Source organism: Hemitrygon akajei, chromosome 13 (assembly GCF_048418815.1).
Source record: "Hemitrygon akajei chromosome 13, sHemAka1.3, whole genome shotgun sequence".
Classification (NCBI taxonomy): Eukaryota; Metazoa; Chordata; class Chondrichthyes; order Myliobatiformes; family Dasyatidae; genus Hemitrygon; species Hemitrygon akajei.
The window spans coordinates 44468183-44493957 of NC_133136.1; the positions used below are offsets into that span (position 1 = coordinate 44468183).

The window sequence follows — 25775 nt, forward strand, 5'->3', positions numbered from 1 at the left end:
GTATTACTTTTGATTTGCATGGTTTGTCTTCTTGAGCACATTGTTTGCCAGTCTTTGTCTGTTTATGTATAATTTTTCATAACTTCTGTTGTTTTTCTTTATTTTCCTATAAATGCCTGCATGAAAATGAATCCGAAGGTTACATGTATATATGTATTCAAAGTAAAAAAATTACTTATTACTAAGTGGTGAGTACTTATTCTGGATGGGTAGTCCAGAAAAGGAATGAATCTTCACGAAGTGACCTTCACTATCAACCAAAAAAAATCAGCAACGCATTGCAAAAAGATGAGTGCTGAATTTCCCAGGATTCAGGTAGAGGAAGCTCTTGCCATAAAGCACATCACAGACAACCATTTGATTCCTAGTCTGCAGGAACTGCAGAGACCACCAACTGTGGGCTGCTCAAAGTTGACCAAAATTGGCAAAAAAAAATGCCACAAAGATATGGGACTAGTTTGCTTTGAATGGAAGAGCTAATTAACCACAAATATGAGAGGTTTGCTAGTTTGAAAGCTTCACCATTCCTCCCAGTAGCTGAAAATAAGCTGCTTCCTGAATTAGTGTAGATTTTGTACATTTAGATACTTGTTGGACATGATCTTTACTATACGGAATCTTGAAGAAAAGTGCTGCATCAGCCGCTGTTCAGGCACTTTTTTGACCTTGCTTAAATTGTCTTGGGAAAAACAATGGACCACTCCCCTCAGAATTGATTATCTACTGAACTATGTCTCTATTTCATATTTTCCTCATACACCATGCAAGGTGTGATTTTAAACAGCAGAGCCCACCTCCAGCGGTCCAATGTCTTAACAAGGCTGCATCATTGCTACACCAGTTTTCTCAGTTTTTGTAAGTGCATGGTTTTGCCTGCCTTCCACAGAACCAGTCAGAAAATAACAGTCCACAGGATCTATAGAACCATGATCATCCAGATCTCCAGTTGGCAATTAAATGCAAAGTTGTGATCTGTATTCACAAAGAAGGATACAGCTAACCTGTTGGAGATGGTAGGGAACTGAGAGTTTAAAGAGCAGCGATAAAGATTTTTGCATTATTTGAATCTAAAAAAATAAAGTATATGCTCCAGAGTGCTAAAGGAAGTGGCCCTGGAAATAGCAGTTGCATTGCTGATCATGTTTCACATGTTTCTTCAGAACCTGGAGTTGTTCCTATCAATTGAGTTGTGGCAAATGTAACCCCACTACTTATAAAAGGAAGGAGAGAATACACAGGAAATTACAGACCATGCTTTCAGATTGGCATTGGGTTCCTCATGACAACCTACCTTTTGGACCCTTTCCAGTTTGCTTATTGCTCAACTTGGTCCACTGATGATACAATAGCTTCTATTGTATTCTATCTGCTCTATCCCACTTGGATAATGGTGCCTCATGTGGTAGGATAGTGTTTATCAACTTCAACTCCGTGTTTAATACATTCATCTGTCAGAAGCTGGTTGGTAAACTGTCCTCATTGGGTCTCAATACTTACCTCTGTTACTGGATCCTGGATTTCTTGACAGAAAGGCCACAGTCAATCTGTGTTAGCTCCTTCATGCTGAGCACTGGTGTTGCCCAGGGCTGCGTGCTCAACCTGATGCTGTGCACACTGTTGACACATGACTGTATTGCTAGATCCAATTCAAACCAAATCATCACATTTGCTGATGATGCAACTGTGGTTGGCTTCATCAACGACGATGAGATGGTGTACAGAAAGGAGATAGGTCGGCTGGTAGAATGATGAGAGCACAGCAACTTGAGTGTCAATGTTGAAAAGACCACAGAGATGGTTGTGGACTTTAGGAAGGTGCAGTCTGACTACTCACTGCGATGCAGTGCTCCTCAGACAGGATGAAGAGATCATTACTCCCCAATGCCATTCGGCTTTACAATTCAACCGCCGGGGGTAAGATATGTTAAAGTGCCAGGGTTAGGACTGAGCTTAAGTTACCATTCAATGTATTTTAGTAAACTATTTAAGAACTTTTAAAAAGGTATTTATTAATGCTTTTTGAGAGGGTGATTTTAGATGCATATCATATTTATACTGAGTTAAGTATTGTATGTAATTAGTTTTGCTACAATAAGTGTATGGGACATTGGAAAAAATGTTGAATTTCCTCATGGGGATGAATAAAGTATCTATCTATCTATGTATGTGGTTTCTCTATAGCGAGTTTGGAGCACCAAGTTTCTGGGAGTGCACATAAGGCTGATCTCACCTTCTTCTTCAATACTAACTCTTTGGTTGAGAAAGCACAATAGCAATTCCAGAGGAGATTGAAGTGAGTGAGGCTCCTACCAGGCCCCCCCCCCTATTCTAACCAACTTTTACAGAAGCATCATCAAGACTGTCCTGAATAGCTGCATCACCATCTGGTAAGGGAATTGCAAGGTATCTGACCACGTCACTACAAAGGATGGCGAGAGCTGCTGAGAGGATCGTCAGCGTCTCTCTTCCACCAATCAGAGATGTTTATCAGGAGTGCTGTGTGCACAGGGCCCTTAGCATTGTAAATGCTTCCTCTCATCTGTTTAACTATCTCTTTGAACCCCCTACTATCTGGCAGGAGGTACTACTGCATTAAGACAACTGTTAGGATGGGGTACAGCTTCTTCCCCCAAGTCATAAGACTACTGAACTCCCTGCCACCACCCAGGTCTCATCACATAGGAAGTGTCAGGAGCGTTAAACTGTTTTTTTAAACTTGTGTAATAAATGCACCTTATTACTTGTTAATTATATGTGGTATGAGGTGTATGTACTGTGTTGTGCACCTTAATCAGAAGGAACATAGTTTCGTATGGTGATATACTTGTGTATGGTTGAATGGCAATGAATTGAACTTGAGCTTCTATATTCCTGCTACTCGCCTGTGGGCTGTCAATTGGTTTGTGAACCCTATGATCTTGAGACAAGTCTCATAATGCAATAAACCCTCTGGTTTGCTATTGTGTTTGAAATACTGCTCACTCACAAAATTACTGCTGAGGGATTGCAACTTGTTACCTGGCATTAGCTCACTGGAAATCAATAACAGTATGTGAATTTACTGATGTATAATTGGAGGCCATTTTCATTCATCTAATACTGTATGCTGGGCAAGATGTTTTAAAATCAGGAGATGTGGAAAGATTATGGTGTTATGTAGATGGAAATGACTGAAAATTGATGCCAGGTTTTGAAAAGAGAATAAATGTTAGAAAGCATTGGCATTCGTAAGGGCAGAGGGCTCACAATTTAATTTTTCTCCAATGTTGACTGTGAATTTGAAAAATGTTTGAGATGCATGAGCAGTTAACAATTTCAAGTGATGTGGGACCAACGAATGGATGCTATAATAAGACAGCTGTTTAATGGGTATTCATGTTTTCAAAATAGAAGAGAAGGTATAAGAAGCAGAAGGAGAGGAATTACTCAGTTTCAGAGGGAATTTTAGCTCAGTAGCTTATGAGAAGTGAAAAGCTTACATAAGTTTGTCCTGATAGATTAGGGAAAAGGAGGGAAATGACACATAGGGCCTATTGGTTCGTTTTGAGTCTTAGTGGCAAAGAAGTCTGCAAGCCCCTCATGAATCTTGGTCACTTTGAAAAGGATTGATGTCGTGTTATGCCGCATCTATTGTGTGGATTTCCTGTAATTGTGCTAATTCTGCCTTGGTAAATTTTGAGTTACCCCATATTATTTTATCTTTTTTTCGTAGGTCGGCAAATCAATACAGAGAGTACTTGTGGTGAAAAACTGGAGAAGACTATTATCCTATTCACTAAAGTGGTGAGGACTTAATTTTGTTTTGTAAAGTAAATTAATCAGATGTTTCTGCCAGTGTAATTGGAAAAAGCAAATAATTGATTAACGGGCATTAGTAAATAAAATAACAAAATACTAGAAATATTTAGCAGACCAGGCAAAATCTGTGGAAGGAGAAACAGTTATCATTTTCAATTGAAGACTGGAAGAGATAAACCAAGTTAGTTTTAAGGAACATGTAAAAGCTGTCAAATGCAGATTTGCAGGATAAGCCCAGCAAGCCAGACAATTTGAGTGGAGAGAGAAAAATATGAAGTCAACATAAATGGATTATCTACAGCAACTGTACAAATTCCAACTCTAAAAGTGGAATATTTTGATTGGATATAAGATTATAAACATGATGGTCGATTATTACAATAATCTCATATTTGATCCCATATAGGCAACCACCTTGTAACCCAAGTAGCCATAACAAAAATTTGACCTTACAAAATTATAAATCACTATCTGAAAATTTAAGATATGGAATAAAATATTCTCTCATGAAATTTATGTGAAAAAAATAAAGCAACGTAAAAAAATTTCAACTCATGTTTCTTGATGTACATATGCAAAAGTGTTGCAGCTTTGTGTTACTGAAAATTGTGAGATTTGTTTTTTGGGAATGCATCTCCTATGGCGTAAGTGTTATTTGTACACAAATATAATTAAATATTCATTTGTGGAACATTGTTACAAACCCCATGGAGAAATAGTTCTGCACTGAGTTAAAGACTTAATATAGTGAATGTGATATATTGAAAAAATGGCCTATCAGCTGAATCTGTTACATGAAAATGTTATCACATTTTTGGTTTGCTCAATTAACTGACATGTATTGAAATATGAATTTCATTGAGGCAATTGCCCATAGGTTTTAGGTTTTTAATGCAATAACCTGAACTAATATCTGGAAATTAGTGCAAATTCCACTGTGGATTTTATTTTGGTCGTCTAAATCCGTAAAGTTCAAATAATACAGATTGCCTCAATATGAGTATATGATCATGAGTCTGAGATTATGAATAAATACCCATTAGGGAAGAAAGTACGTTGTGGTTATCTACATAATTTCAGATATTGGATATGGAATCACGATTGATAATTAATAACCTTGTGAAGTGATCTGGTAAGCCACATAGCTATATTGAATCACAGGTTGTAAACACATTGGCCTGACTTCTGATCAAAACTGGTACCATTTCCCCATGTAAACAAGCACACATGCCATCTGTCTGTAGTTTGCACCTTCTCCCTGTGGCTGTGTGTGTTTCCCCTGGCTGCTTAGATTTCTCATCCCAAAGACATTGTGGCAGGTTAACTGCCCTTTGTAAATTACAGTAGACACTTAATAGATAAATCATGAGGGAGTTGATCGGCACACAAAAGAGAATAAGTTACAAGGAATTCTGCGAGTGGGTATGAACTTGATGTGTCAAATGGCCACATTCTTATTTTAAGCAAATATAATGCAAGTTAAAGAAAATCTGAATGAGTATCAGTGTTAATGAATAATGTTTTGACACCCAATTGTATTATCTTAATTATTTTCCTTTTACTGTGTTTGAAGCTAGCTAACCTCAGCTTCATCCTTCAGTTAAACACCTAATCTTGAAGCATATACAGGTATCTGCAGTGGAATGTTTGAGGTGGCCTTATGTTCTTTACTACAATATTTTAATTTAATCATTTAAATCCTAAAGTGACTTATTCCATCTACTGCCCAAAGTAGAGTGTGTATGATGATTTAAGAGCCTAAAGCTGTCTTCCCAGTCTGTGAGTCACTGGAATCAGGGATAATGTTCCATCCTATTGCTGCCAGCTACCTGATTGGAGGTACTGTAAACAGGATATAAAAATGAACCATACAATAAAAGCTGAAAGAACTTTCCACATTCTGTGTTTTCCCCCCAAGATTATATATGAAAGAGTTTTTGAATTATGTAACACTCTCAACAGCTAGGACAGTTTAGAGCAAGCAGTATTTTTAATTGTAGTTATTAAATTACAAAATACAAGTCCTTCAGATTGGAAACATTTATGAGGCTGATTTTTTTCCTAGAAATATATATAATTACCAATTTGATTTCATTGCTGGTCCATAATTTTGCTTTCTGCTTTATATGCTAACAAATATATAACCTGTCGGTCTTTACTGATTGCAGCTTCTGGACTTTTTGGATTATCATCCATTTTCTTTCATCTCGTTGATTCGGAGGTCATTGGAATTTGCTGTTAGTTACACATTTACAAACGCTGGTGAAGGTGTAGTGTTTGAACGGTTCATTGTTCAGTGTATGAACCTCATTAAAATGATTGTGAAAAATGATGCTTACAAACCATCAAAGAACATTGAAGGTACATTTATTTCCCTGCGTATTCTCCTATTCCTACTCTATAAAAAATTTTTAAACTTTCTTCTCAACAGGTTTGCATGAGATTCCATCATTGGTTAATGGTGTGTGAGTTATAGTTAGATAAGTTGCAGTTGAATGAACATTTATATATATTCCATTATGCATTCTAGAATTTAATCAGTGACTTCTGTTACTGTTAGGAAATTAAAGGCATAGTGAAGGGGAACTTATTCTATTCCTGAAGTTTTGCTTTGAAAGATTTGCAGGATGATTTTTAAGATGGAAGTGATTGAGTTTTATTAGGAATCAAACACATTGTAGGCATTAGGGTTATTGCAGTAGTATTTCATGAATTTACCTTGGTGCATAAATTTATTAAGTATAATGTTAACAAATTTATTAATTTTATTAAATCATACTGTGTAATTCTTAATACAGTATTCTTCATTAAGTTGTATGATTATCTTAGCTGAATTAAGTTAACTCTCAGGGGGAAAGAGCTACTCTGTACAGTCTTCTCTGATTTCAGTGGTTGTATAACCTTACCATGATGAGGTACATTTTTATATGACTGCTGCTATTTAGTTTTATCCTTTCAGAAGTGAACCCCCATTCCTAGCGTACTTTTTATGGCATTACACTGCACCAGTAGTTTTCATGATTTGTGTATCTATATCCTCTGATCCTGCGGCTGCTCTTTTCCATTCATGCATTATTGTCAAGGTAGCTTGTGAGCTCATTATTTTTTTAAAATGCACCACTTTGCAACTGTGTGAAAATGTATTTACTGAAGGTTTGACCTGCATTTTTAAAATACTTAATTGTATTCTTACTTCATGTTGACTTCCAATTTGATGCCATTATTAAAAACTTGAAGGTTGTATTTCCAAACCCAGATTATTTATGTGAATGGTGGTTGCAACCTGGTCCCAAGAACATCAGATTCAGATTTATTTATCACATGTACATGAAAATGTACAGTGAAATATGTTGGTTGGTTTCACAACCAGCACAGTTAAGGACATTCATGGGGGGGGGGGGGGGGGTAGGGGGCAGCACCGAGTATGTCGCCACCCATTCTGGCCCCAGCGTAGCATGCCCACAATGCTTGGCAGAACACAACAAGCAACAAAATAATTATTAATAATAGCAAAACAAAACCTTTTCCTCTCTCGCACTCTTCCTTTCAACCACCCATGTGCATGGACTGTCCTCCCCAACTCTAGACTGGGCCTTCAGTCTCCTTTCAGTCACGTCACTTGTTGGCATACTGTCACTTCTCTTATTCTAATGTTTTGATTTCCATTTTACTTCATGTCCTATCTAATTCCTCAGAAGCCTGAAGAGATTTGGCTTAACCCCATCAACCCTTTCCAATTATTATTGATGCATCATAAAAAGCATCCTATCCAAATGTGTCTATGGCTTTGTATGGCAACTGCCTTGCCTGTGACAGCAAAGAGCAGCAGAGAGGTGTGGATACGGCTGTGCACATTGCAGAAACCAGCCTTCCCTCTATGGAGTCTCGGTCTGTACTTCCTGGTGCCTCAGTAAAGCAACCAGCAGAAACAAAGACCCCACCCACCCTGTATATTCTGTCTTCTTTCTCCTCCATTGGGCCAAACAATCAGAAACCTGTAAGCATGCAGCGCGCACGCACGCATGCACGCACGCACACACACACACACACACACACTCTCTCTCTCTCACACACACACACACACACTCTCTCTCTCTCACACACACGCACACACTCTCTCTCTCACACACACGCACACACTCTCTCTCTCTCTCTCACACGCACACACTCTCACACACACACCCCCCCCCCCACAACCAACCTCATTGTCTGTCTTTATGATCTTGTATCTTATTGTCTACATGCTGCACCTTCTCTGTCATTGTTGTTTTGCCTTGTACTACTTCAATGCATTGTAATGAATTAATTGATCTGTATCAGCATTATGCCAATAAGCTTTTCACTATACCTTGGTACTTGTGACAATAATAAACCAATTCCAATACAAATCTGACAATCTCAGGGTGCTTCCAACATTTTCTAGTTCAGCAGAATTAACCTTTCTTAGCTGCACTGTTAACTGTCAGATTTAATTCTGAATGTTTTCATTAGTGCATTGGTCTTCAACCTGTTCTCTGGACCTTCTAGAATTCTATTTGTGACACCTTTCTCAAAACTTATAATACATGGTCCTTGGCAGAGTCATCTGCACCTATGGACCAGATATTTGGTCACAAGACCCATCTCTACCAGGTAACCAAATATTACCTTAATGAGAATTTGAGACATGGGGTTATAATCTCCACTATATCTATCTATCTATCTATATGAATATGTTATATGTTTATTTTGATGTGTTCAATAATATAGTGATTAGACAGTAAGTTGAAGACAAATTGAAAACAAGATGCACCACTATTTTTGGAGCAACTACAAATGTTCAATGCATACTTGCCTTGCCACCAGTAACTCAACATGTTTGAGAATTATTAAAACAGATAGCATGATCTAATCTAAAATTAAAAATAGGTTTAACAATTGAAACTTTAGCATACGAATTCTGGTTAGACTTCCATGTCTAATTGTCTTGTTTCTTGAAGCCCCCAGGTTTTAATCTTTACTTTAGATCATAGAAATTTACAGCACATTACAGGCCCTTTGGCCCACAATGTTATGCCGACCATATAACCTACTCTAGAAACTGCTTACAATATCTCTAGCGCATAGTCTATTTTTCTAAGCTCCATGTACCTATTTAAGAGGCTCTTAAAAGACCCTATTTTATCTGCTTCCATCATCGCCACTGGCAGTGCATTCCACCCACCCACCATTCTCTGTGGAAAACTTACCCTGATATCCCGTCAGTATCCATTTCCAACTATGTCCCCTCATGTTAGCCATTTCAGCCCTGGGGAAAAAGCCTCTGGCTATCCACATGATCAATGTCCCTCATCCTTTTCATACACCTCCATCAGGTCATCTCTCATCCTTCATTGCTCCAAGGAGAAAAGTCCAAGTACACGCAACCTGTTCTCATAAGGTACGCCCTCCAATCCAGGCAGCATACTTGTAAATCTCCTCTGCACTCTCTCTATAGTATCCACATCCTTCCTGTAGTGAGGTGGCTAGAACGGAACACAGTACTCCAATTGGGATCTGACCAAGGTCTTATATAGCTGTAACGTTACCTCACGGCTCTTGAACTCAGTCCCATGGTTGATGAATGCCAACACATTATATACCTTCTTAACAACACTGTCAACCTGTGCAGCAGCTTTGAGTGTCCTATGGACACGGAGCCCAGAGTCTTACTATTTATAGTATATTCTGGACCTACCAAAATGAACCATTTCACACTTATCTGGATTGAAGTCCATCTGCCACTTCTCAGACCAGTTCAGCATCCTATCAATGTCCCGCTGAACCTCTGACAACCCTCCAGACTGTTCACAACACCCCCAACCTTTGTGTCATCAGCAAACTTACTAACTCACCCTTCTTCATCCAAGTCATTTATAAAAATCACAAAAAGGAAGGGTCCCAGAACAGATCCCTGTGGAACACCATTGGTCACCAACCTCCATGCAGAATAAAACTATCTACAACCACCCTTTGCCTTCTGTGGGCAAGCTAATTCTGGATCCACAAAGCAAGGTCTCCTTGGATCCGATGCCTCCTTGGATTCCATGCCTCCTTACTTTCTGAAGGAGCCTTGCATGGGGAACCGTATCAAATGCCTTATTAAAATCCATATACACTACATCCACTGCTCTACCTTCATCATTCTTTGAACAGCATTCTTTAACCAACTGCTCAATTTGCTTGAATCCTTTTAGGTGTTTTACAATATGTATGAAACCGTTGCAGAATCAGTCCCTTGAGACTTTCTTCCATTAAACCCATGGATGCCCTGAGATCTGTAAATAAAAATTTGTGAATAAATGTGTGCAAAGCATATTGTTGACATGAGTGCAAATCAGTTAGAAAAGTAATGGTTACAAGATAGTGTAGCTGAAATATATTTTTTCATTTTAGAAAGCAAGCCTGAAACCTTGGAAGCACATAAGATAAAAATATATTTCTTCAACTATTCAACTTTAACTGAAATCTGTAGAAGATTAGTATCTCATTATTTTCTACTGACACCTGAGGAGCTATCCATGTGGGAGGAAGACCCTGAGGGGTTTGGTGAGTTTCTAATTGCATAGAAAATTACTTCAAAGTACGTGTTTCAGTTACCTGGTTAAAATGTCTGTCTTTGTAATGGGAAGTTTTTGTATTATATTAAATACTGAATGATAAAGTTATTTGTTTTCAAGTCACAGGTTTTGTCATGCCTAAGATATTTACTTCCAATAAACCTTGAAGCATTAAATTTACTGTGGGTTACATGCACTTACTGTGAAATGTTCATTTTTTAAATATGTTAGTAAACACATAGAATGCAATAACTGAAATATAACATGCAAACAAATTATAAGAGTAGAAAACCAAATGGCAAGATTTAAGTTTTAAAGATGCTAACACTAAATATAAATCATGGTTACCTGTATGTTTACACTGAGACATTTTCTATTGAGTCAGTAACTAGGCAAGATGCCACATGCTAATTGAAAGCAATGCTTTTATCAAACCATTGTTGCCTTACTAGAAGACTAGAAGACAGATTTTTTGATTCGTAAATTCTCTAAGTAATAGAGGTTTCTACATATAATCTCAGTATAAATTACAGGTTGCCACTTTTTCTTATTGTTAATATCACTTTTTTAAAGAACAAGTTATTGGCATTCAGAGGAAGGAGCTGGAATTTGTTTTGCCCCATTTCATGAGGAATACAAAATCCTTGCAAATTGAGCTGGGCACATTTTTATATCAATATGACAATAATATTTGCTTTACTTTTTGTTGGTAGTATACAAGTGAAACATGTTTTGATCTTAGATTTCAATTTCATATCTTTTCTGGTATTGCTGGGAAATAGCTGACAACATACCTGTGTGGAAGCATGAGCAGTGATTAGGTTGTTAAGGAAGCTTTGAGTAGGTTTAGAAAAGCTGAGAGCAAGGAACTATATGGCAGATAGAGTACAGTGTAAAAATAACCTGGGGCTATCTACTGCAATAGCAGTACTGAGGTTTTAAACTGGTGAGACTGAAACTGTTGATATTCAGAGAGAATTTGGTTTCCTTGTGTGTGACATCAAAGCTAATGTGAATGTTCATCAAGCTATTTTGAAAAAATAGCTATTTTGGTCTTTATTGCTTGGGGGATATAGATATCTCATTATTATGCAGCTTTGACATGACCACTCAGGGATTGTAATGTGTAGTTTTATTCTTGCTTTTAAAATAAAAGATATTTCTTGTCCTGGAGGGATTGGAGTGGCAATACACCATCTTGGTGCCTGGTTCTAATTTGTCTGTTAAAAGATCTCACTTAGGTTGGACTCTGTTTTAGAGTTTAGAAAAGTGGCGACCTCATTGATACATTCAGAATTCTTTGATTGGGTCAATAAAGAGAGGATGTCTCAAGATGAAGGATAAGAAATTTAGAATTGAAATGAGGAACTTGTTCACTTGGAGGGCTTTGGCAGCTTAGTTAATAATTCTCTTCAAAACAGATGGATAGATTTTTTGGATTATGGTGGAATCAACAGTTAGTTGGATGGATAGGAAACCGTAGAACATAAGTCATGATTTTGATGAATGGTAAAGAAGGCACATTTGAAACACGTGTTTCTTTTCTCATGTCCAAAGATGAACTAAAACTGTAGGTGTGATTTAGATGAGTGTTGTGACACTACTCCTCAATATTCTGGAATGGAAAGTTTAATCCCCTAATTTTAATTACATATGTAATTGATTATTGTGTTTAGCATTAAGATTAAACACTGACATGATATCTATCTCTTCCTATCTTCCCATCTTATCATTTGGCATTTTACCCATATTCCTCTCTCTGGTTCAACTAATCCAGACCCTGTTCTCCAGATCTGGAGGATGGGAATTCTGATGTTGTCCCGGGATTTCACCTCTCCCTTATTAATCTTCCCCAGCTCCTGCCCATCTCTTACCTTTGCCATGTCATCATTATCCCCTTTGACTTCCCCCTGAGTGGTGTGACTTCAGCAGAGGCCTCACCTTTCTATTCCTGCTGCTGTACCTTAATGAGCTCCAGGCCTACTATAATATCTTTTTCTGTCCTCTGTACCTCGACTGCCAATGTCTTTGGTAAGGAGTCCTTTCCTTATGGAGATAAAGCCTTCTGTCTTCCCCACTCTTCTTCCTCTTTAGCTGCTGGGTACTTTTATGTTAACGTATATGTTATTTGTATGTGAGGAATAATTGTCAGTATTATAGCTGTTCAAAGTGGAGAGATGTAAGGAGCTTGCAGATATAGGAGAAGGAACTGCTTAAGAATGGACAACACACACAAAATGCTGGTGGAACGCAGCAAGCCAGGCAGCATCTATAGGGAGAAGCACTGTCGATGTTTTGGGCTGAGATCCTTCGTCAGGACTAACTGAAAGGAAAGATAGTAAGAGATTTGAAAGTAGGAGGGGGAAGGGGAAATGCGAAATGATAGGAGAAGACTGGAGGGGGTTGGGTGAAGCTGAGAGCCGGAAAGGTGATTGGCAAAAGGGATACAGAGCTGGAGAAGGGAAGGGATCATGGGACGGAAGGCCTAGGGAGAAAGAAAGGGGGAGGGGAGCTCCAGAGGGAGATGGAGTGCAGGCAGAGAGAGAGAAAAAAAAGGAGGGGGGGAGAAAAACTAAATATATCAGGGATGGGGTAAGAAGGGGAGGAGGGGCATTAACAGAAGTTAGAAAAGTCAATGTTCATGCCATCAGGTTGGAGGCTACCCAGCCGGTATATAAGGTGTTGTTCCTCCAACCTGAGTGTGGCTTCATCTTGGCAGTAGAGGAGGCCATGGATAGACATATCAGAATGGGAATGGGACGTGGAATTAAAATGTGTGGCCATTGGGAGATCCTGCTTTCTCTGGCGGACAGAGCGTAGGTGTTCAGCGAAACGGTCTCCCAGTCTGTGTTGGGTCTCACCAATATATAAAAGGCCACACCGGGAGCATCGGATGCAGTATACCACACCAGCTGACTCACAGGTCAAGTGTAGCCTCACCTGGAAGGACTGTCTGAGGCCCTGAATGGTGGTGAGGGAGGAAGTGTTAGGGCAGGTGTAGCACTTGTTCTGCTTACAAGGATAGGTGCCAGGAGGGAGATCGGTGGGAAGGGATTGGGGGGGGGGGGGGGGGGACGACGAATGGACAGGGGAGTTGCGTAGGGAGCGATCCCTGTGGAAAGCAGAAAGGAGGGGGAGGGAAAGATGTGCTTGGTAGTGGGATCCCGTTGGAGGTGGCGGAGGCTTGTGGGGGTGGTAGGTGAGGACAAGCGGAACCCTATCCCGAGTGGGGTGGTGGACAGATGGGGTGAGGGCAGATGTGTGGGAAATGGGAGAGATGTGTTTGAGAGCAGAGTTGATGGTGGAAGAAGGGAAGCCCCTTTGTTTAAAAAAGGAAGACATGTCCTTTGTCCTGAGAGCAGATGCGGTGGAGATGGAGGAATTGTGAGAAGAGGATAGCATTTTTGCAAGGGACAGGGTGGGAAGAGGAATAGTCCAGGTAGCTGTGAGAGTCTGTAGGCTTATAGTAGATATCAGTAGATAAGCGGTCTCCAGAGATAGAGACAGAAAGATCAAGAAAGGGGAAGGAGGTGTTGGAAATGGACCAGGTAAATTTGAGGGCAGGGAGAAAGTTGGAGGCAAAGTTAATGAAGTCAACGAGCTCAGCATGCGTGTAGGAGGCAGCGCCAATGCAGTCGTCGATGTAGCGAAGGAAAAGAGGGGGACGGATACCCATATAGACTTGGAACATGGACTGTTCCACAAAGCCAACAAAAAGGCAGGCATAACTGGGAACAATGTGGATGCCCATGGCTACACCTTTGGTTTGGAGGAAGTGGGAGGAGCCAAAGGAGAAATTATTGAGAGTAAGAACTAATTCCGCTAGACAGAGGAGACTGGTGGTAGAGAGGAATTGGTTTGGTCTGGAATCCAAAAAAAAGCAGAGAGCTTTGAGACCTTCCTGGTGGGGGATGGAGGTATATAGGGACTGGACGTCCATGGTGAAAATAAGGCGGTGGGGGCCAGGGAACTTAAAATCATTGAAAGAAATTCAAAGCGTGAGAAGTGTCACGAACATAGATGGGAAGGGATTGAACAAGGGGGGATAAGACAGTGTCAAGGTATGCAGAAATGAGTTCAGTGGGGCAGGAGCAAGCTGAGACAATAGGTCTACCTGGACAGGCAGGATTGTGGATCTTGGGTAGGAGGTAGAAATGGGAAGTGCGGGGTGTGGGAACTATGAGGTTGCTGGCAGTGGATGGGAGATCCCCAGAGCTGATAATGGTGATGGTATAGGAGACAGTGCCCTGGTGCTTCTTAGTGGGGTCATGATCAAGGGGTAAATAAGAGGAGGCATCAGAGAGTTGTTGCTGTGCCTCGGCCAGGTAGAGGTCAGTACGCCAGACAACAACAGCACCCCCCTTATCAGCGGGTTTTATAGTGAGGTTGGGATTGGTATGGAGGGAGCGGAGAGCAGAGCATTCGGAAGGAGTGAGTTTGGAATTGGAACACGGTGTGATGAAGTCGAGATGGTTGACGCAACTCCCCTGTCCATTTGTCGTCCCCATCCCTTCCTACCGATCTCCCTCCTGGCACCTGTCCTTGTAAGCGGAACAATTGCTACACCTGCCCTTACACTTCTTCCCTCACCACCATTCAGGGCCTCAGACAGTCTTTCCAGGTGAGGCGACACTTCACCTGTGAGTCGGCTGGTGTGGTATACTGCGTCCGGTGCTCCCGGCGTGGCCTTTTATATATTGGTGAGACATGACGCAGACTGGGAGACCATTTCGTTGAACACCTACACTCTGTCGCCAGAGAAAGCAGGATCTCCCAGTGGCCACACATCTTAATTCCACGTCCCATTCCCATTCTGATATGTCTGTCCATGGCCTCCTCTACTGTCAAGATGAAGCCACACTCAGGTTGGAGGAACAACACCTTATATACCGGCTGGGTAGCCTCCAACCTGATGGCATGAACATTGACTTCTCTGACTTCTGTTAATGCCCCTCCTCCCCATCTTATCCCATCCCTGATACATTTAGTTTTTCCCCCCCTCCTTTTTTTTCCCTTTCTGCTCATCACTCTGCCTGTTCTCCATCTCCCTCTGGAGCTCCCCTCCCCCTTTCTTTCTCCCCCAGGCCTCCCATCCCATGATCCCTTCCCTTCTTCAGCTCTGTATCCCTTTTGCCAATCACCTTTCCGGCTCTGAGCTTCACCCAACCCCCTCCAGTCTTCTCCTATCATTTCGCATTTCCCCCTCCCCCTCCTACTTTCAAATCTCTTACTATCTTTTCTTTCAGTTAGTCCTGCCGAAGGGTCTCGGCCTGAAACGTCGACATTGCTTCTCCCTATAGATGCTGCCTGGCCTGCTGCGTTACACCAGCATTTTGTCTGTGTTGCTTGAATTTCCAGCATCTGCAGATTTCCTCGTGTTTGCTTAAGAATGGAATCATGTTTTGTTTCTACGTCTTGCATTCCTATAACTTATATTTTGAATCAAGCCATAGATGATGGCCTTTGATTATAGGATGCTTTCATTCCCATTTTGTATAATATTATGTTGCTTCTACAAACTTAAAATAAATGCTAGGAAATCTAATTGCAGTGAATTGCAGATTATATTCCTTTACAATCTCAAATTGAGCAGCAATATTTCAGTACGTGCTAAATTGTAATCCCCATTCAGTTCTGAGAGGTGGACTTTAATTGCATAAAGAAGACCATAAATGAGTTGGCATTGCAAAAAATCTGACATGTCATACTTTTAACACATTATATAATTTTGTGATGAAAATAAACATGCAATGTAAAAACTCATAAATGAATTATTCTTTGATGGCTGTGATTGTTTTATTTCATTAGGGTCTTAGTCCGAAAAGTTGATTCTTTATTCCTTTCCATTGATGCTACCTGACCTGCAGAGGTCCTTTAGAATTTTGTGTGTGTTGCTTTAGATTTCCACCATCTCTTGTAAGAAAGGAAAGATAAGAAAGTAACATTAGAAATTAGTGGCATGAACTCAAAAGGGACTGGGGGCAAAACAAATCCTAGACTATCAACAGCTTAATCAGCATCTGTTTGGGGTGGTAGGGAAATGGGAAGAGCAATTGTCTATGCTTTAGGAAATCAGGCCACATCTGTGGGAAGAGAAACAAGTAATCATTTGCTTCAGAGGCTTTCATGAGAACAAAGAAAGAAGCAAAAGAAACATGTTAAACTGCAGGGTGAGTGGGGTGCCCGAGACCCCCTCTTCTTTACGATCCATCTCCATTTCTCCCAGTTTGTTCCTTTGCCTATGTTTATGGCAATGCCAGCATGTGTCGCCTGTCTCTAATTGACTTCCGACTGTGGAAGTAGTTAAGAATCTGTCAGTTCCATCAGTGAACCATCCTAGTGGTTTCATGGAAGGAATATTTTAATTTTAATTTTGTATTTACATAATATTGCTTTACTTTCACAGCTGGATTGACACACTTGCCCTGGATCAGAACTTGAATGGCAGTCCAACAACTTAACCACAGTGCTACATTGCCTCTTTGACCTCCAGTCTTGCCTCTATCTTGGGGTAGTCCAGTGCCTTTTCACTATCTCTTTGGTTTTGCTTCTTCCCTTTTTTTCTGTTATGGTCCTCTCTGCTCCTTTTATTCCTTAATGATACTAGGAATGTAGTAAGTGTTTTGTTCTAAGTGGCTTTGGAGTAACGTGTTGCTTATTCTTTTATCATTAACTCATTTGGAAGCGATCGTGACATTCATGCTGAAAATTATTTTTAAATTTTTTATTTCAACAGCGGTGGAAGAGGCTGGAGGGGATTCTTATAAATACAGTTTAAGGGTAAGTTGGGCTAATATCAGAATTATTCCTATTGATGTAGTTGTATTGTTAAAGGATGATTTTTCTGAAGTTAATTTATTGTTTGATTTGCAGACTGTTGTTGGAAAAATGTGATTTCAAGAGTACATCTAGTTGTGTTTTTGATAGATAATAATTAGTATTTGTAGCTAAAATGTTGCATTGTTATACTGAAAACAGTCATTCTAAATTAATATGCCTTCCTATTGATCAACCCATATCCCTGATGTTTCATTTTCATGCCTTGCCCAGCTATCCTGAATAAAGGTAAACGGGCTTTGGAGGGTAGGAAGAGACATACTATACCGCACTGAAAAGCCAAGTACTGACAAACTAGTGTAGACACTACCAATGTGTAATACAAGGAGCTGCAGACAACTTACCAGGCATGGAATATGATGATTTTATTTCAAGGCAAGCTCTGCTTCAGACTGTGAAATTCTTATTGTAAATCAGAAGAAGAGAAATAAGCTGATAATGGTCCTAGTGGGGGCAGATTGGGGTATGTAGGAGCGGGGTGGGGAAAAACGACAAGGGAGTAAGGAGGGGAACAAAATGCCAATATCAGAAAAATCTCTTCATTCATTACGATTAATTTTACTTTATCTTGAAGGAGTAGAATGAAATACTGAACTTTTTATGTACTTTGTGGTCTTGATCATTCCACTACTGGTGGCTCTGAAATAAAAACTGAAAATGCTAGAAGCACTTAAGAGGGTCAAGCAGCATCTGTAGAGTAAGAAACAGTGAACGTTTCAGGTCAAATGCGTCATTCTTAGGACAAAGGAATGTTTGAGGACGAGTTATTGGGTGAGGATTCAAAGATTTATTAAGTTTTGAATGCCAGTACAGCAGCTGAGAAATTTTAATTTAGGTAATTAAGTAATCTGATAATAAACATGCATTGACAATGGTGAGCATGTTTTATAACTATGAATTCCCATCTGTTTCAACAAAGTTTCTCTGGAAGGAATTGCATTATCTTTACTTGGCCTTTCAATACCTTGAACATGTTCCGGAGATGACCTGGTTATGGATTCTGCATTAACAGCTATCTACATTTTAATCTGCACTAGTTTCATGGCATTTTAGTGATATATTACATGGTGCCCAAAGACCCTTTGGACCCCTGTTGCTTCCAGTATGTTACTGTTTTAGAAGTACTCTGTTGTAACCCTTTGAAGAAGGTGATCTCGCTATAGATCTTGTTAAAATTGTATCCATTTACAGACGCTTCATTTTTGAAATGAAGTGAAGACTTTGTAGAGAGGGTACAGACCTAATTTGCATACATGTTTTATGTGTATGGGATCACAAGATAGGGATGCTCCCCTAAGGACAAACATGGTCAGAATTAGTATGACTGAGATGCTTACAATCATGATAAGTTGTGTGGACAGAATGATTTTGGATGATTGTCAGAAGAACCAAATAACATAAGGAAAACAGGTAGTTAGGAATTTGAATATACTGGCTGTTATATTAATGGAATTTTTTCAGCATTAGCTTATGAAATTTTATGAAATCGGTATCTAGAGGCAAAGAATTTGTTAGAGGGGGAGAAATTGTGGGAATGGAAAAAATTGAAAGAAATATCGAAGACTCAGTGACTGTGCATTTTCTGCCATATGATTTAATAACCCGGAAGTTGCAAATTGGTGAAAACAAGTCATGGGTTTGTGTCCTGCATTGCTGAAGTTATCAATGAAACATACCATAAATGCTGTATTGTCTTGTATAAAGTTGCATGAGTGCATTGATAGAATTTATTTTGTCTTTTTTTTGCAGCCATGCACAGAAGTGCTGTTTTTGGATATTTTTCACGAGTACAGCCAAACACTTACACCTGTTTTATTAGAAATGGTTCAAAATCTACATGGTATGTTTAAATCTTTTACTTGATTTTTAAGTTCAACCTATTATTCATTATATAAGAATTACTTATTTTGGCATAGGTGCAATATTTGCAGATCTTTTGGTACTGTTTGTAAAATAACAAAATCCTATTGCTATTGGAAGCTTGACTGTATCCTATAAAGGACTAATGTAAATTGTTTTTATCAACATCAATATATAATAAAAAAGTGTATTTGCAGAAATATAGAAACAAGACGCTTTTGTTTTTAAATATTTTAACATGTACTTGAGTGACTCCAGATGTGCTTTACAGCAGTATTTGAAGGATACAAAATTCCTTTATTCATTGGCAGAATTATTAAACAATTAACTTTTCAAGTAGTTGTACCAATTCACCTTTTATTTCCATTATGTAAAAGCAAAAAAATTGCAAACAGTACGTTGGAAAATGGAAACAAAATCAGAAGCTGTTGACAGGTTATCAACCTGAAATGTTACCTGTGCTTCTCTCGCTACAGATGCTGCCTGATCTGAGTATTTCCAGCAGTTTCTTTATTTAATGCTTACTGTGCATCTGATATATTGAGATCTGTTATCATGAATGAAATACACTCAATTCTAGTATCTAGAATTGATCTTTCAGTCAGTCAGGCTTGTTGTGAGATAATATATATGTTACTTGACAACATATCACAAGGTTTTTGCTCATTCCATTCCACAATACTGTGATGATTTCTATTAATCTATGTTTTGAATTAAAATTAATTTTTGACTCAGCTGCACTTTGTGGAAGCAAATTCCAATCATCATAATTGAATTGCATCTGGAAGTATTTCCTAACTTAATTTCCTAAAGATCTAACTTTAAAATCTCTGGTAGTCTTAGACACCATATAAGTAGAAATACTTTCCTTATCTTGGAAATTTCAGAATCAGAATCAGGTTTATTATCACCGGCATGTATTGTGAAATTTGTTAATTTAGCAGCAGCAGTTCAATGCAATACATATGTAACCCAAAAAAGGTCCTGATAAAGGGTCTCGGCCTGAAACGTCGACAGTGCTTCTCCTTATAGATGCTGCCTGGCCTGCTGTGTTCCACCAGCATTTTGTGTGTGTTGTTTGAATTTCCAGCATCTGCAGATTTCCTCGTGTTTGCATACATGTAACCCCCCAGGCTTTCAGATTCGACCAGCTTGTGGTCGTCTAGGGGAAAATAGCCTCTGGCCCTGCCAAACTGAGAAATCACTTTGTGGATGCTGTGTGATGTGTTGTCCAGTTACAAACCCACACTGCAAAATATCAAACAGTACACAATATGCGATTAAACGATTGAGTTTTATTATTGTTAAATTGATTACCTGGTTAGTAAAGAAACAAAAAAAGGTCCCATTCTTATGAAATTGTCTATTGCGCAACGTTGGAGCTCACTGGTCATTCATTTGTTCCCGTTGACCTCCAGGCGTAGCCGGCCCTCGGACCCTCGCACCTCAGTCCACTCCGTCTGGTGGTCTACCAACTCTCGATTTGTGTCCTCTCTCCATCACTTCCCGACGAAAGACCGCAAAATCCCGGCTCCCAGACACACAAGAAAGAACAACATCCCCTTATTGGCTAATATGCCCCATTATCTCTAGTCATAACTCAAACATTGCTGCTACAGAGAAACCATTACCTTAGCAGTGAAACTTTACAGCGTGTTATACTCTCCCCTCACCAAATTTATTTATGTCCTCATGATGTTGAGATAATTCGCCAATCCTTCCTGCAAAATGCAAAGTCCAGTCCAGGTGTACAAACCAGTGACATAGCTCCCCAATACGGTAGGGGTCACACTCTGTTCCCCTGGAGCTACGCACGCCAGCCTCCGCATCCCCTCACCTAACTCTTCAGGTTCAGGCGCTACTGGGGACACTTCTGGTCTACCTGGTGAGGCCTCCCCCTTCTCCCGATGCATATTCTGAAACCCCACCATGAGCTCCATGGGGTTTCCTGTCGGGCCAAAAGCATTGTCCAGTGCTTGCAGATAATTGACAGCTGTCAATTACAGGAGACTGCAACCTGATGGCTCTTACAACATCAGCAGCTCGCCCATTCAGACTTTTAACCAATTTCTGTTGCTTTATGTCATCAGAGCACTGCCACTCATCTAACAACTGAGAGGTCTGCTCCGCCCAAGTCTCATATGTTGCATACATGCAACCCTGTAAAAGTATCAGCAGCAATAGAACACACCTGGAGTCTGGTGTTGCTGTTAAAAAATCATTGTTTTATTAGTAACTACATAATTTAGTAACTTAAACCAGGTAAACCAGGAGTTAGCAGTTTTATGCATATATAGGTGTAAAAAATAAAGTTTCCAAACTCATTCAAGCTCAGGTGGCAAGAGTTACAGTCTTACTATGATATGTAAGAAAGTTCAGTTCATTCCATGGAATTGAGGTGAGAGAGAGATATTTGTAATCCAAATAAACAGGTGTCATCAATCTACCCATTGTCCTCTGAATCCTTCAAGTCAGCTACATGTGACTACACTAAGGGTACCGTCTTCAAGTGGTAAAAGTACTAACCCAGGCAAGGGTTAAACACACCGGTAGTACCCATAGGGTCACCGTTACACACACTGTGACAGTCACTGATCCAGTTCCACGACATATGAAGAAACTCCAACAGTGATTTGCCACAGGGGTGCCTTCTTCAGTGAAATACCACACCCAGACAAGGGTAAACACATAAGTGATATTCACAAAGGTTTCCCCCTCACCAGAGAACCCACTCCTGTGGATTAACTATGTGACAGTCACACTTTTGTATTCGAATGGAACCAAACTCACCCTTACGGGCAACTTGGAGAGAGTCCAAACAGCGATCTCTTTGTTACTAGGTTTCTTCTGTTTCAAACCTTCCTCTCCTCTCCTCTATTCTCTGCAAACTTCTTCTAGTTGCAGCACTTGTGAGAGTCATTTATCACTACTCTGGATCGATCTCAACTCACCCCTTTGGACTACTGAAAGTTTAAACCAGTGACCCCACTCACTGGTGTCTTTCATTGACCGAAACCATCTTGACTCTGACTGTGTGTGCCTCTGTGTCCTTGTATATTCAAAACAAGCCGCAGAAAAAATGGAAACATTCATTGTCCTTCAAATAACTCCACCTCTCCCACCATAGTAACCAAGCAATTTTGTAGTCAGTAGAAATTCAACAGTGTCCAAAAGTCAGTCTCATTCTCTGTGTTTTAAAGTGACAGTCCACAGAAAAAATGAACCCTAGGGGTATATAACACATACTCCTCTTCCCCTTTAGGGGTGGATGTTATTCCAGAGAATAGGCGGAGCCTACCATAGCAGGGACTTTGAACCTGGGCATTTTTCCATTTAAAAGGATGGATACTAACTCAGCATTCTCACTCTTCACCGGGGGACATGGACTAATTAGCCCTTCCAAATCTGACCACTCCTTCCCCTCACTCCTCAGAAACGATAGAACCCTGTCTCTGAAATCTGCCACCAACTATGGCCAACTCAACCGCTACCTTCTCCTCCTCCCTGACAGTACGGACAGGCCAAGGCCCTGCCTCACCTGGGGCACTGATAGACACTGGCAGTCTCACAGTCATTATGTCAGTGCTAGTCTGAACTAAAACAAGGTCTGAGCCTTATCACAATTCCGTGCTACAATTTCAACTTTGCCAACAGCTTTAACCATACTCAAAAAGCGAATTAACAGTTCATCTGGGATACGACTATCCACCCCACTCAAATGCACGCATTAATTACCAGTAACCCCATGGAGGCACATTAGCACTGCACCCTGCCATCATCCATACCAGCACAAACTTAAACACACAACCCATTGGTTCAGTGCTCAGGGCAATCACACAGCATCCAACGCAATCAGTCCTGAAAGTAGCCCCCACAATTGTAACCCTCAGGTCCTCAGGTTCGGCCAGCCCATGGTCGTCTCGGGAAAAACAGACCCTGGCCCTGCCAAACTGAGAAATCACATTTATGTGAATGCTGTGTGATGTTTTGCCCGGTTACAAACCCGAACCGCAAAATATCAAACAGTAAGCAATATGCAATTAAACATTTGAGCTTTATAATTCTTAATTTGACTATATGATTAGTAAAGAAAAAAACAGAGAAGGGTCCATTCTCATGAAACAGTCTATCGCGCAATGTTGGAGCTCACTGTTCATTTGTTCCCGTTGACCTCCGAGAATAGCCGGCCCCCTGACCCTCGCTCCTCAGTCCACTCGGTCTGGTGGCCTTCTGACTCTCTCCATTCACATATTCTCTCTCCATCACTCCCCGACGAAGACCGTGAAATTCCGGCTCCCAGACACACAAGAAAGAACAACATCCCCTCATTGGCTAACGTGCCCCATTATCTTCAGTCATAACCCAAACATTGCTGCTACAGAGAAACCTTCACATAAAATAGAAGAAGAAAAAAAAAGTAAATCAATTACAGTATATGTAAATGGAGTAGCTTAAAAATCATGCAAAAAACAGAAATAATATATATTAAAAATGTGAGGTAGTATTCATGGGTTCAATGTCCATTTAGCAATTGGATGGCAGAGGGGAAGAAGCAGTTCCTGAATTGTTGAGCCTTCAGGCTTCTGTACCTCCTACTTGATGTTAACAGTAAGAATAGGGCATGCCAGTCAAAAATGCAGCTGGAGGTCCTTAATAATGGACGCTGCCTTTCTGAGACACCACTCCTTGAAGATGTCCTGGGTACTTTGTAGGCTAGTACCCAAGATGGAGCCGACTAAATTTATTACCCACTGCAGCTCCTTTCGGTCCTGAGGATTGGTAAGGGTAAGATGTGTTCCTTCATCTTACCCTTCTTGAAGTCTTCATCTTACTGACGTTGAGTGCCAGGTTGTTGCTGCAACTCCACTCCACTAGTTAGCGTATCTCGCTGCAGTACGCCCTCTCGTCACTATTTGTGATTCTACCAACAATGGTTGTATTGTCAGCAAATTTATAGATGGTGTTTGAGCTATACCTAGCCACACAGTCATGGGTATAGAGAGAGTAGAGCAGTGGGCTAAACACACACCCCTGAGGTGCATCAGTGTTAATCGTCAGCAAGGAGATATTATCAGCGCTCCGTACAGATCGTTGTCATCTGTTTAGGAAGTCGAGGATTCAATTGCAGAGGGAGTTACAGAGGCCCAGGTTCTTCAACGTCTCAATTAGGATTGTGGGAATGATGGTATTAAATGCTGAGCTATAGTCAATGAACAGAACAGCATCCTGACGTAGGTGTTTGTGTTGTCCAGGTGGTCTAAAGCCATGTGAAGAGCCATTAAGATTGCGTCTGCTGTTGACCTATTGTGGCGATAAGCAAATTGCAATGGGACCAGGTCCTTGCTGAGGCAGGAATTCAGTCTAGTCATGAGCAACCTCTCAAAAGCATTTCATCACTGTAGATGTGAGTGCTACCAGCCGATAGTCATTTGTTAGGTACTGGTATAATTGTTGCCTTTTTGAAGCAAGTGGGAACTTCTGTCCATAGCAGTGAGAGGTTGTAAGTGTCCTTGAATACTCCTGCCAGTTTTCAGAGCCTTACCAGGTACTCCATAGGGAGCTTCAGACTTGCAAGGGTTCACTCTCTCTGAAGACAGCCTAACGTCGGCCTATGAGACAGAGATCACAGGGTCATCATTTGCAGCCAGGATTTTCATAGCTGTAGTGATATTCTCCCTTTCAAAGCGGGCATAGAAGGTGTTAAGTTCATCTGGTAATGAAGCATTGCTGTCATTCATGCTATTGGGTTTCGCTTTGTAGGAAGTAATGTCTTGCAAACCCTGCCAGAGTTGTTGTACATCCGATGCTGCCTCCAACCTTGTTCGAAATTTCACTCAAATAGTCCCATAAATGAGTGAATTTCAATGAGTTTTATGCAAACGTTAATTGTAATTTAACCCTTTAAACTTTATGGTGTACTTACTCCAAAGTTTGGTGTAGTCTAAGAGTGTTTTGTATATCTGAAAGATGTAGTGAACCTTAATACAAAGATTAGAGGGGGCTAAAGGACAAAATAGTTTGCCTGAAGAGTAGTGTAGCATTGAAACTCAGAGTAGCGCAGGCAAAAATTCTCATCTCATTTAGATGAGCACTTATAGAACCTACAATGCAACTGATCAAGAGCAATGAAATGTGAGTAAATTCCACTTTTGGTATGAGCAAGATTAGATTATTACTCCTGTTGCCAAGTATTTCTTTTTCTTTTGTAGAGGATATGAACAATTTAGATAGTTTGCTGTACTATTTCAGATTGTACAGTCGGCCCTCCTTATCCGCCGATACCGTATGCGCGGATTCAACCAACCGCGGATCGGGAAAACCAGGAAGTTCTCTCTCCAGCACTCGTTGCTTGAGCATGTGCAGACTATTTTTCTCTTGTCATTATTCCCTAAACAATACAGTATAACAACTGTTTACATAGCATTTACATTGTATTAGGTATTATAAGTAATCTAGAAATGACTTAAAAGTACAGGCAGTCCCCAGGTTATGAATGAGTTTTGTTCCCAAGTCCCTCTTTAAATCGGATTTGAAGTCGGAACAGGTGCATCCGGTATTATTTAGCGTCAGTTAGTCAAATGTTTTTCTTAGTATATAGTACATATTTTACCTTTCTATGCATATAAAACGCTTAAGAAACATATGTATTTCAATAATTAAACCACTGCGTTGCTTAGTAATAATTGTAGCTTTCATCGACGT

The 25775-nt window shown here is 40.2% G+C and overlaps 1 protein-coding gene across 4 annotated transcripts in view; it reads left to right on the top strand.

Annotated features, from left to right (window-relative positions):
• Positions 1–25775, top strand: part of ipo11 (importin 11) — a 420430-nt gene that overhangs the window by 76844 nt on the left and 317811 nt on the right. For all 4 annotated transcript variants that reach the window (XM_073064510.1, XM_073064512.1, XM_073064513.1 and 1 more), the window contains 5 exons: positions 3713–3783; positions 5967–6159; positions 10213–10365; positions 17113–17156; positions 18963–19053. In XM_073064510.1, coding sequence (XP_072920611.1) covers positions 3713–3783; positions 5967–6159; positions 10213–10365; positions 17113–17156; positions 18963–19053 — 552 coding nt within the window. The remainder of the gene's footprint in view (positions 1–3712; positions 3784–5966; positions 6160–10212; positions 10366–17112; positions 17157–18962; positions 19054–25775) is intronic.